Source organism: Malus domestica, chromosome 13 (genome assembly GCF_042453785.1).
Source record: "Malus domestica chromosome 13, GDT2T_hap1".
Taxonomy (NCBI): Eukaryota; Viridiplantae; Streptophyta; class Magnoliopsida; order Rosales; family Rosaceae; genus Malus; species Malus domestica.
Genome location: NC_091673.1, coordinates 4,922,206 through 4,939,486, shown reverse-complemented (window position 1 = coordinate 4,939,486; position 17,281 = coordinate 4,922,206). Strand labels below are relative to the sequence as shown.

The following is a 17,281-nucleotide window of genomic DNA, read 5'->3' as shown; positions in this document are numbered from 1 at the left end:
CGTGTACATGTGCTTGTCGCGTGTATGAGATGCGTTTTGAAGTCCCTTACTGTAGATGTCGATCCAAGGGCCGTCGAGGCTTGATCTTGAATTGGGCTTAAGATTTCTTCAAGGGCCGTTGAGGCTTGTTCTTGAACTTTCGTTTGAAATTTCTTCAAGGGCCGTCGAGGCTTGATCTTGAAGGTTGAAATTGGACCACAAGGAGCTTCATGTGGCAGATGATCTTTGGCTTTGGTAGTGAGTGAATCGACACGTATTTTGTTGCGCTTGTTGACTTTCCACAGCTTTGATCTTGAACTGGGTTGAAGGATTTTCTGGATTCCTCCAATTGTTGATTTTCCACAGCTTATTCTTGAACTAGGTTTTGATTCAAGGGTGGTAGACACTTAATCTTGAATCGGACTTGTGATTTCTTCCAGGGCCGTCGAGGCTTGATTTTGAATTTGGCTGGAAGCTTCTTCAAGGGCCGTTGAGGCTTGATTCTCGAAGGCTGACTCGAACACATGGCAAGCAGGCACGAGGTGAAGGTGACGACTTGTTGCTTTGTTCAATCTTTCTAATTCACACCTGAGCAGTTTGGTCAACGGTATGATCTTCAAGATTGATGGGCTCTTCTTCCAGTTGGTGACTTGATCTTTAAGGATTTGATTCAAGGGTGGTGAATCGGCACGTACAGCCCACAACGCCTAGTAAGTTGACCCAAGAATTTGAGGGTCAAAACGAGTTCACCGTCCTCAGGCAGATGCGGCATCTTCTCGAGTTCTTCATCTCAGACTCTTTCTGCTAAGTTGACTGTGCATGCTGCATTCTTCTCTGCTTGTTTCTTCAGGCAGATATGGCAGCTTCTCGAGTTCCTCAGTTCGGACTCTTTCTGCTGAGTTGACTGTGCAGACTGCATTCTTCTCTGCTTGTTCCTTCTGCACGTTGTCTCCACATGCTGCAAGGTATCATTTTCACTTGCCTTATCTATTCTTCAGGCAGATGTGGTAGCTTATTTGGAAGTACAGCAGCAGTGGGAGACGAGTCCTCGAGAGCAGTGCTAGGTAGGCAATCAGGGAAGGGTTCCAAGCAGTCGGTTCCTTACCCAATCTTGAGTGGAAGTTTCGGCATATTGTTTTCTTTATCCTTGTCTTTGTAGGTAAGAACAAGGACAAAGGAAAGGACAGGGGGAACGCATGATATGAGATACTCTTGCTTTCTACCCTGGTGATATGAGATACTTTTGCTTTGGAGTCATCGGCTTGCAGAGGCACCCCAAGGAATAAGGAACATTGAATGACTCGAGAGGCTTCGTTGGGAAAGCATTTTTGGAGATGAAGAAAGGCTCTGCATGTCTGCCTTGCTATGGAAGGTGAAGGTGGACAGTTATAGGAGGTCCCTTAATACCTGTAGAGGTACTATTCTTTCACTCGTGTCGGCAACTAACGCGTGATTGAACAGTAAACTTCACGTGCTTTCTCCTTCACCGAAAATCTTCGACAAATTGCCCGTGATTTGCGCAAAGTTGAGTGTGCATATGACAGGTGATGACGCGGCTGAAAAAAACTGGCGCCTCTTCGATAACTGGGATCGGCGCTTCGACAAAATTACCCGTGATTTCCGCAAAGCTGAGTTTGCATGTGATGGGTGCTGACGTGGCTGAAAAAGACTGGCGCCTCTTCGATATCTGGGATCGGCGCTTCGACAAATTGCCCGTGATTTTCGCAAAGCTGAGTTTGCGTGTGACGGGTGCCGACGCGTCTGGAAAAGCAAGATGCTTCTCCGATTTCTGAGCTTGCCTCTTCGATTTTTGAATGGCCTCTTCGAATTCTGAGCTCGCCTCTTCGATCTCTGAAATGCCGTCGAGTGTTGATTTTATAGAGGCACGCAGTTCGTTTCAAAGCACACTTCGCTTGTGAAAACTCCCCTCTTGTACTTCTAAGCTCTTGATTTGTCTGATCTCTTCTTCCTTCAACACTTTGAAAATGTCTGGACCCTCCGACCGTCGTTTTGACTTGAATCTTGGTGAAGAGGCAGTCCCGCCTTCTCCAGACAACATATGGCGCCCATCATTCATATCCCCTACTGGTCCTCTTACCGTTGGGGATTCGGTGGTGAAGAATGATATGACTGCTGCGGTGGTGGCCCGGAACCTTGTCACTCCCAGAGATAACAGACTACTTTCCAAACGGTCTGATGAGTTGGCTGTTAAGGATTCTCTGGCTCTCAGTGTGCAGTGTGCAGGTTCTGTGTCTAATATGGCCCAACGCCTATTTGCTCGAACCCGTCAAGTTGAATCATTGGCGGCTGAAGTGATGAGTCTCAAACAGGAGATTAGAGGGCTCAAGCAGGAGAATAAACAGTTGCATAAACTCGCACATAGCTATGCGACAAACATGAAAAGGAAGATTGACCAGATGCAGGAATTTGATGGTCAGATTTTACTTGATCATCAGAGGTTTGTGGGTTTGTTCCAGCAACATTTGCCTTCTTCTTCTGGGGCTGTACCGCGTAATGAAGCCTCAAATGATCAACCTTCAGTGCCTCCTTCTCCTGGGGTTCCGCCGAGTACTGAGGCGCCACCTAATCGTCCTTGAAGATACCCTCTTGTAAATTTGATTTGATTTGATTTTTTTTTTTTTTTTAAGGTATGTATAATGCAAATTTATGTAAAATTTCCAGAAAAATAAATAAAATGGACTTCTATTTCTCTCAATGCATTTTTTTTTTTGCTATATACATACATATATTATGTATGTATGTATATATATATATATGTATATTTTTTCACGTGGACTCATCCACCATTCCAAAACCCTTCCCCTTTGCATGGTGCTAGCCACCAAGAATCCACCCTTCTCTCCTTTTTTTATTTATTATTATTTTTTATTATTTATTATTTTCTTTTCTTTTCTTTTCTTGCCCATGGTGCCAGATGCACCATCTTTTTTTTCCACATGGTGGTGCTGATCCACCAAGATTTTTTTATATTTTCTTTTCTTTTCTTTTGCCAAAAGCATCCCCTTTTTTTTCACGTGGTGACAGATGCACCACCACCTTTTTTTTTTTTTTTTTTTTTTTTTGTATTTCTTTCTGTATAAATTAGGATGGTGGGTAGAGGAATTTGCAGGGAGCGGACGAAGACGGACGGAGAGCTTTAGGCAGCAGCCATGGCGGAGCAAGGAGGAGAGGATGAGGAGCTGGAGAACTTGGGCAGCAGCCATGGTGGAAGAAGACGAAGGAGTGGAGTTCGTGGTGCATGCAGGAAGTCTCGGCCTTGAAGTAGACGAGGGCACGACTTGCCATATTTGTGTTTGAAGGGCGATAAGTACTGCCTGGCGTTTCGTCTCTGCGTCGCCATTCTTCATCCTCTTCATCAAATGCAATGTAGCAGCGGTGGAAGAGACAGATTGGGTGTTTCACATGCAGGGAGGAGCTTGGGCCATGCAATTCACCCACTTCTCTGCCGTGTTGAGATTATGCTTCCTCGTGCGGATGATGCTGATGAACTGGACCTGGTGGCGTAGCTCCTCACTGGTGAGAACTCGCCAAGAAGGTGGTGTCTGATGAACTCGAAATTCCGAGACCTGATCAATCATGATATTCCTCTCGAGCTGGAGATCGGAGCCGACGTCTCCACGGTACCTTCTAGTGGATTCTCCTTCAGTTGCAGGAGCGGTGCTCTTAATAGATCCGACCTTGCTATACTTACTCATGAACTTGTATTCCCCGTCCTGCAAGGCCTCGAGTTCGAATTGACTAAGACCAGAGATATCACCAGTCAGATCTTTGTCTTCAAACGACATTTTTGCAAGAGCTATGCTAGCATCTTTCTCCGCGAACAGTGCGTAAGGCCCACCAGGTCCATAAAACGTCCTGCTCTGGGACATGTCATATATCTGACCCTTGATAGCCATGAGCAGAGGCTTCTTGGAATCAGAGGCTTCAATTCTTTTTCGGTGATCTCGTCGAGCTGGACGGGAGGACGATATAAGGATGCAAGTTTACCTTGAACAGCATTTGCTGATGATGTATCACCTTGGTCCGATTCCCATACCCCAGGATGCTTCATTTCCTCCTCAAAGTTACGGAAGGTAATTACAGAACCCTGTTATGAAAATCTAGCCCTAGGTGCTCCATAGAGCGACATATCGTCAAAAAGAAAGTCCCTTATAACAGGCATAGGAGCGCGCACCTCATCATCAGCGAATTGTTCCGCATTCTCATTCACACCAGGAAGTGCCACGTTTTCATTCACACCAGAAGCTTGTTCGGCCAACTGATCAATACTTTCAGTCGGTAACGGCGTCGCCTTGGTCATTATCCCAGCTTCATTACCCACGTAAAAGGTTGAATTGCTTCCTCAAGCTTACACCCAGTGGCCTACAGAAACTGCCGCGCCGTATCGGCGGTCTGGCCGACGGTGATCTCCAAAAACGAAGAGACCAGAGTCTGCTGGTCACTGACTGACATCACACCCTCCATCTCTCGATTGGCAATGAGTTCTGTTCTTCTGAGATTTTGTTTCTCTCTGAAATCCCTGGTTGCAGATCTCGCACACGTACCGATCCGATTCGAGTAGGGTCTTGGAGGACAGAGACACCACTTCTGCATCCGGATCTGGTGTGCCTGCAGGTCCAGGTAGCTATGAGGCACGGGTGGAAGAAAGACACGGGTTCAGCGGTTGCTGGAATTGAGTTACGGCGGCGCTGGTAGACGCGGGGGTTGTAGCGACAGATATGTGGACTTGCTCCGGGTGTACGCACCATATGCAGTACGTGGGGTTTGGTGGAGTGAGGCAGCCATGGATGACGACTTTGGCGTGAAGAGTGTGAGGATGGGCAACTAGGCTTGTCCGGACCATTGTTGGCCCAATAGCATTGTTGATGCTGGAGCTTGGTGTTGGGCCGAGACGTAAATTTATATGTTTCCCTTTTTTTTTTTTTTTTTTTTTTTTTCTAAATACATAATAACATATGTATTCATTTTTTTTTTTCGAAGAAACTGTAATTTATTTTGTACAAAGAGAATTGCAAATTTTCTTAACAAAATAAATTTGTAATAAAATTGACCTTCTTTAATAAAACATTTATTCTTTTTTATTTTGATGTGACTGAACTCGAAAAATTGAACATTCGAGTTGCCTACGTACCCCTCCAAAGAAGAGATCAAGTCGTAACGTAGTTCAAATACTTTTTTTTTGGATTTTCCCTTTTTTTTTTTGTGCCGTTTGCAGTTTCGGCTCATGCAGGCAAGGAGTGTTGGTGTCGTTTGCAGTTTCAACTTGTGCAGACAAGGAGCATTTGGTGCCGTGTTGCCGTTTTAGCTCGTGCAGGCAAGGAGCGTTGGTGTCGTCTTTTATGCTCGTGCAGACCAGGAGCGTTGGTTCGTGCAGTTTAGGCTCGTGCAGGCGAGGAGCCTTGTGTCTTGCAGTTTAGGCTCTTGCAGACGAGGAGCTTTGGTTCGTGCAGTTTTAGGCTCGTGCAAACAAGGAGCATTGGTTCGTCAAGCGATCTGAGAGAGTCATTCCTCGCAATCTTCATAGCAAGGAGCCTTGACTGAGTAGTTGAAGAAGTCTTCAGGAAAGAAATCGCGCATCGTGATGGGGATGGACGATCTTCGTGTCAAAGTTTCATTATCTCCAACACTTTCACATTGTTCTAGAGGTGAACAGGAGCTGTTTTGCCCCATTTCCCATTGGTGAGCTTGTGGAGAAGACATATGCTTCTTGTGCAATTTCTTCGGAGTGACATAAGTCCACCCTTCAACTTCACTCGGCTTGACTGGCATGTTTTTGGAGCATGCCCCCAGCGATTGAGGTGAAAATTTTGAGTTGACAGAGCCGGAAGTGACGTCTTTTTCCAGGATTTCACCTTCTTTGTCTTCTTGGGCCTTCTCTTCAGTGCGGTCCTCTTGGGTTTGTTGCCGTGAAGATTGGCCGGTGTAGATGATGGTGCGCCTCCTTACCTTCAATGGTCCTTTTGTGTCGACTTCCAAAGTTGCTTGGCGCTTCATTCTTGAAGGAATCAAGCTTTGAACATCGTCTTTTCCTGCTAGACTGTCGAGCTTCTCTCCCTTTGGCGTTGTCTTCCTGTTTCTAGAAGGCTTCTTAGTTTCTTCAAGTCTGTTCAAAGCCGACCGTTGCGGAGATCTAGCTGTGCCGCTTTGTTTATTGGGTTTTGATAACCTTTCAAAGACTGATCTTTGCGGTGTTGGCGTCTCAAGCCTTTTGAAGACGGAATTTTGGTCTCGACCACTGATGCGATCAAGTGCTGCAATTCTAGGTTTTGAATAATTCAGCCTTTCGAAGACTGAAGTTCGAGGGGCGGGTTTAGGCTCCTCTTTTGGCCTTGTGGCTTGTGGTCTTAGCTTCCTCGTTTTTTTGTAGGTCACCGATGTCCACCATTTCTTATCACCAGTAGATGCATCTTGGTTGCTTACCCCCGGTGATGGTTGTGTAGGAGGTGCCATGTGACTTGAACATTGACGGGAATGGTCATGCATGCTTCGGAGATGCACAGGATCGAGTGATTCAAACACGATAGTAGTAGTGTGTGCCGCAACCGTGTCTTCGAGGTCAAGCTCGATTTCCCCTTGCTGTGCTAGCTTCAGGATGAGATCTTTCAGTACGAAGCACTTTTCTGTCGGATGACTGATGAAGCGGTGGAATTTACAGTATCTTGGACTGTCGGTACGATTCATCTCTTTCGGTCGTCTGCACTCAGGCAAACTGATCACCTTCTTGTCCAACAGGTCATCCAACATGGCAACCACATCAGAGTCGGGGAATGGATAAGTCTTCTCCTCAAGCTCCTTCAAAGTGCGTCTACGCATCTCTTGATCACGAAAAGCTTCGGTTTGAATCGCCTTGCCTCGTGTGGAGATTCTGACGGGAGCTGTGTTGACCGTCATTGCTTCCTTGGTGGGTTTCCATGCAGCCTTTTCCACATTTGTCCCAAGAACTTTGTCGTTCTTGTAGTCGGCGATCGGTTCTTTCTTCCCATGATAGGCGATGCTCAACTCCATGTCATGGGCGCGAGTGGCCAATTCCTCGAAAGTCCGTGGTTTAATGCCTTAAAGGATGTATTGCAAACCCCATTGCATGCCTTGGATGCACATCTCGATTGAAGAGGTTTCCGAGAGCCTGTCTTTACAGTCGAGGCTTAGAGTGCGCCATCTGTTGATGTAGTCGATGACTGGCTCGTCCTTCCACTGCTTTGTGCTCGTTAGTTCTAGCATGCTCACAGTGCGGCGGGTGCTGTAGAAGCGGTTGAGGAATTCCCTTTCCAATTGCTCCCAGCTGTTGATGGACTCAGGCTCTAGGTCCGTGTACCACTCAAAGGCATTTCCTTTCAGCGAGCGCACAAACTGCTTGGCGAGGTAGTCTCCCTCCGTCCCCGCGTTGTTGCAAGTTTCGACGAAATGTGCAACGTGCTGCTTTGGGTTTCCTTTTCCATCAAACTGCATGAACTTTGGTGGTTGATAACCCCTTGGCATCCTTAGGGCATCAATCTTCTTGGAATAGGGCTTCGAGTAGAACAAGGAGGTATGTGAGCTCCCTTCGTACTGTGCCTTGATGGTGTTGGTGATCATCTCCTGCAGCTGCTTGATAGAAAGAGATCCCATGAGTGCCGCTGCTTGGTCTAGCTCCGGCTTCCCATCGATTTTCTTCACCGGGGGTTCTTCGTCTCCGCCAGCTCCTCCCTTTAGTGGATCATCCTCTGGGTCGGGTTTATCGCCGTCCTGCGCCTCCAGTCGGTTGACTAGTGCTGCAATTTGCAAGTCTTTTTCTTCCACAGTTCGGGTTAGCCTTGCGATTGCTTCATTCATTTGAGCCAGCTGCTCATCGATTGAAGTTGCTCCAATGGTCATGACTTGCATGGCTGAACTGTCGCTTGAATCGGCATCGGAGAGCATGGATTCGGGGTATTTCCTTGGGCTTTCCCCCCTTGGTGCCCTTAGTGAGGCTAAGGTGATCAAAGGCTCGTGCTTTGGGTGTTTTTGTTCCCTTGGCAGAGTTGATGCAGAGGTGAAAGAGGCGGCAGAAGTAGCTCTTGCCATGCTTCGAGTCGTGATGCCCAAAGTGACACCACCTGCGACGAGAACGCTCTTGTTCTTTGTGCCAGTTGCGGGAACAGTTTGAGCCTTCCTTGAAGCCATTAATTTTGGAAGTGTGCTCGAATTTCTTGAACGGAGAAAGAGATGAGAGGTAGAGATTGTCCCACTGGGCGTGCCAATTTGTGAACACGGAAAATTCCTGAAACGAAAGAGACAAGAAACGACGTGCACAAACAAATATTTGTATTTGATGATTTTGGGTTACAATCTCTCTCTATTTTGATCCTCTGATTCGATCTCCGTAAGGTGTGTATTTGAGGATGTGTGATTGATCCAAAGGGCCGTTGGGCTTGATCTAAGGATGAACGTTCTTCAAGGGCCGTGGACTTGATCTTGAAGGTGGATTTGAGCGGATCTTCAAATGGGCTTTTGGGCTTGATCTTTGAAGAACAGTGATGAACGAATCTCCAAGGGCTTTTGGGTTTGATCTTGAAGAACAGTGATTAACGGATCTTCAAGGGCTTTTCAAGGGCTTTTGGGCTTGATCTTGAAGAACAGTGATGAACGGATCTTCAAGGGCTTTTGGGCTTGATCTTGAAGAACGGTTGGATGTGTGGATTTGTCGACGTTGTTAATCCAAAGGGCCGTTGGGGCTTGATCTTGGATGAACGGATGATGAACGATGATGCTTTCTTCAAGGGCCGTCGGGGCTTGATCTTGAATTGGTGGATGGTTGATCCAAGGGCCGTCGGGGCTTGATCTTGGAAGAACGATGAACGAAGAACGAAGAACACTTTCTTCAAGGGCCGTCGGGGCTTGATCTTGAAGGTGGATTTGATGAAGAACGAAAAGGGGTTTCTTGATTCTTCGGGAACTTGGATGCTTGAGAGCTTCGGAGTTTCAGAGCTTTAGAGCTTCAAGGTGTAATATGAATTGGTTCCCCCAAATGAATGAAATGGGCTTGTATTTATAGAAATTTCTAAGGCCTAATTTTGAATATAATATTCCAGATGAAATAAGTCGTTTCTGCCAGGTGTTGACACGTGTCCTATTTGATGACTTTTCCAACTCATTTCAATTTTCGTTGAGTCACACGCTACGTGTAAAATTTATGTAATACATGAGCGTTGACACTTTGATTTATCGGTCAACATTTATTTACCGAAATTTCGATGTCTACAGTAACTGTTGAGATTATCTTACACTAAATGATGAAGGTGTCTAGACGTCTCACAATACGTGTGAGCAATTGATTAGAAAAACTTACGTTAGTGAGTTCAAATTTGATGTGAGCGCATTTGTAGTCAGTTGAATGAACAAATTCAGCAACTTCTGATCGAGTATGGTATGTGGACCAATAGAATAATAAATTCTTATGATATTTCTTTTTTTTCAAAATCTATACCAAGAGCAATTATCTTGCAAGAAATATGTTTGTCACGTTGAGAGACCATTTGATGTCTTATCCATGTTTTTTTCAATATCATGTTTGCGGGAGTAGCGCCCGGGGAGTATGCAAATTAAGGTCCACTCTTTCTTCTTCTAGAGTTTAAATTTTGGTACTTTAGAAACGATTAGACTTTGATTTCATTTAATATAAGCTATTTATCTTTTGAATTTTGATGTTTTTTTCAAAGAAGCAACATATATGTATTTCTTGTAGGAAACACTTAAAGTGCTTTTTCAGAATAACTTCTACTAAGGATTTGTTTGAAAAATATTTTCACCAAATACGATTTAAGTTATTTTAAAAATACTTTCAAACGAGTTAAATCTAAACCAATTTCCTTCGTAATTCGCTTTTTAATTAAGCTGTTCCTTCCATGTGATGCAAGGCACTACATTTTCGACTAATTCTGTGAGCTATATTCTTGTGTTCAAAGTTGAAACTACACAAGCAAATAGTAAATTTTCGGTTCTTTGCATGAGCATCTAGCCATAGCTGTGAGCTGGCATACTATGGATCTTACAGTAATATTTAGGTCCAGTTTACATGGTATAACGTGTAAGAATGCACCGATTACCAAATTAATTTGGTCTGAAAGTCACATTCCCCAGTTAATTGACCTTGAATTTGACACCACTCTATAGTAATAGTTAGGTCCCGTTTTTACATGGAAACATATTGAGTGTTACACCGACAAATGATGTTACTAATTCCCGTATTATATTAAAAGTATATAACATGAGTGAAATAATAACGTTATGATGCAGTGTGTGACAATCACATTGAACAATATCATACTTGTTTGTTTAATTAAACTCTTGTATTTTACTTATTTTATATAATTAACCCTTCCACATTTGCATATTTTGGTTTAGCTAAATTGGTTAGAACAACGCTTTCCACTCTACACCATTATTTCGTCTCTTTTCTCGTAGTTTAGATTAATTAGCGACTGTTACTTGTAAAACCATTCCACATTCCTTCATTTCCATCACCGGGGAGTAATCACGCATAGAAGTAATGACTAGGTAACTCTTCCGTGCTAGCTCTTCCAATTAACTTTATAATTAGGACGAGCATGAGAATTCTTTGAGATCGAGTTGTCGTATATTCAATGAGCTTCAGAGTTGATAATGTGAACACACCAGAGATTTTCTGCATGATGTTTATTTGTCATGGCATAATCCTCCTACCGCTAGTTAATTAGTACAACAAATTCACTGGAATTATTTTGTTACCAAATTGGTAAGTAAATTTATATGTGGGGTAAAGTCACATGTTCGATTGACATTGTCAGCCTCAATGTTGCCTCTACAGTCCACATCTAACATTTTAATGTATACAAAAAATGATGAATAATATTTCAACAATTAACTAATCACGTGTATTGTTGAAGAATAATATTATCTAGACACACAAACTATTATATCATATTTGTTGACGTAAGAAAAATATCGTATTTGTTGACGTAGTCTCTTATACAAGTATGTTCTGCATAAAATAATATAGTTCATCCCTCTTACGGAATTGTATCATCAGAACTGATAATTGTATATATACAAATAGTATTATCGGTTGTATATATATAGCTAAATATTCACTATAAGTGTCACAATCACAAATAACAGATAATATTAAGAAATTCAGTTTTCTCCGAATGGATATAGCTATTGAGATTTGAATTATATATATAATATATAGACACATACATACATACATACATATATATATATATATATGATCCAACACAAATTAAAAGAAGTAGAAGTCTAAAAGTGCTTTTATTATTACCAAAGTTAAAAACTTACTACACGTCGTCGAAACTCGGAAGTAATAGCATAGACATGGACTGAAGACTACTCCATGTCACATTCTTGTCAATGAAAAAAGGAAAAGAAAGAAGACGAAAAAAATCTCTTTCTTCTGGCCTAATGAGCAAACCCTAGCTAGCTAACTAGCCAGATTTATATATCAAAGGCTCACGACAAAAAGAGTTTTAACAGTACTAGTACTTAACACTGATGATTAATTAGGAAGCTCTCCGTACATATATCATCACATAAGTAAACTCCTAATAATGGCTGCTTGGTCGTTATCCATGTCCGTCGTGGCCAAAAGCTCTGATAAGCGCTCACTTAGGTCATCCACCTCTCTGTGTAAGTTTCTAATATAATTGCAAGTCTCTTCCAAAACCTTCGACGCCGACGCCTGCCAAAATATTAATCGGAACACATTAACTAACAAATTAATACATAATAACTAATCAGTTACACATATATAATTATCCACCTCAATTTAGACAGAAACATATACAAATGAGAGGGTCTGGTGAGGATGGCATGGGGGAACAATTGGAGTCCCACACCGCAAGTTGTGGCTACAGAATAAATGAGACGAGTGTGACTTATCTACCTCTACATATTATCTAACCAAACGGAGACCACATAAAAGAATAATTGCATTAATTTTTGCAACATTATATTACAAACATGAAAGGCTAAAAGAGAGCCAGGAAGAATGAAAGTTAATTTTAAAAAGACAAAAAATAATAAATGTATATGTATACCTTGTCGGAACGCCTATTGCGAATCTCGGGAAGAAGCTGCTGTAACTTGGTTACGAGATCAGTGATCTGTTCATCACTGATACTGTTGTTGTTCCTGCTCGACGACTGCCTCGACCGTGAGGACCTTCTGCTCGACATTGTCAAGTATTTGGTGAGTTTGAAGTTCTGACAGAAGACTCAAAGCTCAGAAGGAATAACAGTAATAGAGTTTGAAGTTCGTCTAGAATCAATTATATTAATAGAACGAGAAAAATGAGAAAAATCCTGAGAGACAAATGAGCGAGAAAGTATGAGCTGAGAGAGAGAGAGAGAGAGAGAGAGAGAGAGAGAGAGAGAGCAGAGAAGGAATGCTTGAGGAGTAGGGAGACAAGTGCATGGGAAGAAGCAGTGGGCTAAAGGGTTGATATTAATAGGGTTTGAGGAATGAGAGCGATGGAAGGGATAAAATTGAATTTTTTTAAAAAAAAAATCTAGTGGGGATCACAATGGAGAGCAACTTTCTTGACATAGTATTTTACGTTAATATATAACGTTATATAGAGAAAAATTTATGTGCAGTGTTGTATAATTAACATAATATAAATTACATTTATGATGTACTCATACCATATAAGTTTGATTTTCCAAAGTGGGGAAGGGATGGAGAAATGGAGATACGCCGGCCATACTGTCTTTTGATCAAGTGTCTGCAAAATAGGGTTAGAGTTCAAGTGGGTTAAGAGGAATGTGCTTGTTATCGGCCTACTACGCGGGCCTCTCTGTGTCAGTCCCAGCACGCAAGGCCATGTTATCTTATTACTTGTTTGTCATTTTAATTAATTATTTAATTAACATCTGTACCTTCTACAACATTATTTATTAATTTGTTTACTACTTGAGAGTGGTGAGGGAGGCTCCTCTCCTCCATTTTTCCTTGTTTGAAAGCTCCAAGGTGAGTACTGTGCAAGTGTGTGTTGTATGACATTGTTGAATGTTGACCCGGCTGATCTCCAATTAAGCACTTTGGGTTTAGAGCATGCACGTGTGGTCTCGTCTGTGTCAAAATCTAAACCGGATTCCCAGGCAAAAAATCTGTCTAATTTTACTTTACTACTCATTGTAATGCTTTCATTATATGAGTTAAGCATGCTTCTTGTCAATTTAAACCCTAATTAAAAAAAACATAAAGTACAGATTAAGCATGTTTTTAGCAGTTTACCCTTCAAGTTCAAGCATAACATTTTTGGAGCCATGGATAGATTCTTAACATAAAGTTTAAAACTACAAATTATACTATATAGTTAATGGAGAAATACTTATACAAGACATCTTGGTCAAACGCTATTTTATAAGACCTCATGCCTTCAATTGTTTCTGTTTTACTATCTAAATAATATATTCTTTTGTAGCATCAACATATTGTCGTACATTTAAACATCAAACCTGATGTATTACAACTATTAATAGATAAGTCTTACACATCGTGAGACCAACCTTACTAGTTGGTTGGTCTGACTAGTCTACTGAACTAGTTTTTCACCCGTTATAAGATAGAATAATCTGAAATATGAGTGTCATATCAGTTTATTGACCTAGTATCTAATTCTGGTAATAGAACTAACCCGCCCATAGTTTGGTTGGAGGAGAGTGAGACTAAAGAAGCACAGCTTACTGATATTGCATTGCTATTTTACTTAAAGTATTTCTCCAATATATACTCTGAAGACCTTAATGCAACTAATTAAGTTAAATATTCATATCTAAATATAACCAACAATAATAAAACAAAACATAATCAAAATATTAGGGGTCACAAACTGCACTTAATCGGGAATTTTCTACTTTTCCAAGACAAAAAAGTACTAAATCCCCGGACAATATGTAAACTTTTTTTCTGGCGTGCTTCCTGGTAATTAAGTTGGTATGTCGACGTTAGTCGTTGGCTGGGGCTTGGGATCATCACTGTAAAATCCCGATTGCGGTTTTTACTGCACGTGTTTGTAGTGGTTTTATTTTTATGGGTAAATTACATAGTAACCTTTCAAGTTTGAGGTTTATTACAACTTCATACAACATATTTAAAACATTTCACTTTCATACCTCACGTACTATTTTATTTCAAAATAATACATTCATTAGATTTTCCAGTCATTGATCCGTTAATCGCTGACGTGACTGCCAAATGTGTGTCATGTGGCAAAAATAATTTTTTTTTTTTGAGACTTTGGATGCGGTCCCTAACTATGAATATTCTTTGACTAAAACCTTGTTGGTTTTCAAATTTTGATCCAAGTCCCTAAAATTAATGTGATAATTTTATTTCTATGTACGTTAATATATTTTTTAAATTAAAAATTGAAATTTATATTTGTTTATATTAATGAGATTTTAAATAAAAAAACCATAATTTGTGGGATTAAAAATATTAAAATATAAATATACTATTGTGTGTGTGTGTGTGTAAACATGGGTATATTCATCAAAATTAACCAAAGAATTATTGTATCAAAACATGAGTACATTCTTCAAAATCACAAAAAAAAAGATATTAGGCTTAATAATATTAGTAAATTTCTTCGATTAAACTTAACATGGATACATTCTCAAATCAAAGAAAAAAGAATGTACCCATATAAGTTTAAAAATTGATTAGAAAAAAAATTGAATAGATTATATATATATTATAAAATGGTACATTTTACATATAACAAATTGGTATATTTAAGAATAAGTACATTTTAAGATTAAAAATTTGAAAAAATTACATGAATGGGTACATATAATTAGCATGGGTACATTTAGCAAAAAAAAAATGGGTACAAATACAAATAAAACTTTAAAAAATACGGGCATAAAAAGAAATTAATATATGGGTACAAATTAAAACTAAAAAGAAAATTGGTACAAATTAAAAATGGGTACAAACTAAAAATAAAAATAAAAATATATGATAAAAAATTTAACCATAAATATAAATATACTACTTGTAACATTTTTAACATTAAATGAATATATTTAGAAATAAAAAATATTTTATTATTGAAATAATTAATGTGTTATTAATACCAAGTACCTTGATAAAGCAAAAGTAAGGATGAGAACCTAATTTCTTCATTTTTTTTAAAACCTGAATCTTCTTAAAAATAAAAAAAAATCAAAAGCCGAAAGAAAACCCCCACTCCCGTGAACCCCCCAAACCAAAAACCCAGAAAGAACCCACCCCCCCCCCCCCTAAAACCCTCCCTCCCCCACAATCCCCAAACCAGAGAAAAAGAAAAAAAAAATCAAAAGCTGAAAGAAAATCCCCACCCCTATGAACCCCCAAAACCAGAAACCCAGAAAGAACCCCACCCCCCTAAGACCCTTCCTCCCCCATGACCCACCTCCCCCCTGCGGAGCCCCTCTCTCCCTCACAACCCACCTCACCCAGAAACCTACATCCCTCCCTCCGCACCTGCCCTCGCACTCACCCACCCTTTTCCCTCCTCTACACACACACCCCCCCCCCCCACTCCCTAAATCCACATCCATTCCTCCCACCTCACGAACCCGACAATGACGCGTAAACGAGATCTGGGTTTTTTTTTTTATTTTTTCTGGGTTGCAGGTAGGGGGTTGGGGGAAGAAGATGAAGATGTGGGAGAAGAGAGGGGGAAATGATGGGGAAAGACGAACTGAAGGGTTTTTTTTTTTTTTCCTAGGTTGCAGGGGGAAGAAGATGAAGATGGGGGAGAAGATAGGAGGACGATGGGGGATAAGGTTTCTAGGTTTGGGGGTTGCGGGGAGAAGAGAGGAGGAGGAGGGGGGATAAGTTTTCAGCTTTTTTTTTCTTTTTTTTTTATAATTTAGAAGATTTAGGTTTTTTTTAATTAAAAAATTATTATTTTGCCACGTGTCACATATTTGACAACCACGTGGCAGTCACGTCAATGCTTAACAGATCAATGAATGACAAATCTAACAGAGGTATTATTTTGAAATAAAATAGTACGTGAGGTCTGAAAATAAAATGTTTTAAAGATATTATATTGGGTTATAATAGACCTCAAACCTGAATAGTTACTATATAATTTACCCTATTTTTATTTTTAACTTTTAACTTGCACGAGAAGAGAAGGTAACAATCAATCAAAGGGTCACAACCAGAGAAAAAAAAACTAAGGCATGCGCGTGCATGTGAAGAAGTTGAGAGCAGCCAAATTTAACTGACCACATGCGCCTCCTGTGGCTTCTACACCTTTCGAATTTCAAACAATTATTTTTATTTTTCGCATATGCATAATGCACTAATTAAATAACAATAAAGGTAGACGGCGGTTTAGTGCAGCAGTAGAAAGTAATAATATCTATGTATTTTGGTGCAAGTTCGATCTTCACCGACAATTTAACCTAATAACATTATCATTTATCACAAAAAAAAATTAAAAGATAAAATGAAAAATTGTTTGAAAACTTGTTATTATGAGAGAAAACACATGGTACCCACATCCCGGACATGGGAAAAAACTTCAACAGGACAGAAACACTCACAAGTTCTCCTGTTTTTTCTGTTAATTTGATCCTATTTGTGACAACATAGCAACTTCTTCCTCGGCCTTTATAGACCTCATATGACGCTTCTACCAAAGATTCACTGTTGGTATAAAGTGTTGTTTCATTTTATTTTTTCAGTAAACAAAAGTGTTTTCTATATAAACATGCCCAAACAATACAAATAAACTGCGATGACCAGCGTTTGCATTCGGGCTTTCACCCGTAACTCCATTGAATTATTTTGAACCAAGTATTCAATTGGGATTTTGAGGGATTTTAATTCTTTTAATGAATCCAGATGTATTCAATCTGGATTTTAAGTGATTATCTGAAATTCAATTAGGATTTAAAGATAGTTTATTAAAATCCTTAGAAATCTAGGTGTATTTAGTTAGAATTTTAAAGAAATTTATAACATTCCAGGTGTATTCAATTAGAATTATAATTTAAAGAATTTGGAAAAGTTGAGGAATTAGAGGGAATTGGAGAGATTTTGTAGTGTATTTTAAGCATCCACAAATCTTACATATCTCCATGAGATTTCGAGTGAATTGAATCAAAATTTTACATGGAATCTCTACAAATCAGTCAAACTTCATAAAAATTTATGAATTTATAAATTTATTAAAATATTTCAAATTCTTAATTGAATACACCCTTTCAAAATGGGGCCTGGAAATGCCAAAACGTATACCAACCAATCTGAACGGGCTTCTGCG

At 40.2% G+C, this 17,281-nt stretch overlaps 1 protein-coding gene across 1 annotated transcript; it reads right to left on the bottom strand.

Annotated features, from left to right (window-relative positions):
• Positions 1-11,252: 11,252 nt before the first annotated feature.
• LOC103451846 (transcription factor PRE6-like) lies at positions 11,253-12,429 on the bottom strand. The gene is made up of 2 exons (XM_008391284.4): positions 12,051-12,429; positions 11,253-11,692 (listed from the first exon to the last, which is right to left on the bottom strand). The coding sequence occupies exons 1-2, from the start codon at positions 12,186-12,188 to the stop codon at positions 11,540-11,542; spliced, it is 291 nt and encodes a 96-aa protein (XP_008389506.1). The 5' UTR covers positions 12,189-12,429; the 3' UTR covers positions 11,253-11,539.
• Positions 12,430-17,281: the final 4,852 nt, after the last annotated feature.

Coding starts and splice junctions, on each gene's coding strand:
- LOC103451846 (XM_008391284.4), bottom strand. CDS start 12,188: ATGTCGAGCAGAAGGTCCTCACGGTCGAGGCAGTCGTCGAGCAGGAAC. Junction 11,693..12,050: donor GCAATAGGCGTTCCGACAAG/GTATACATATAC, acceptor ATATTTTGGCAG/GCGTCGGCGTCGAAGGTTTT.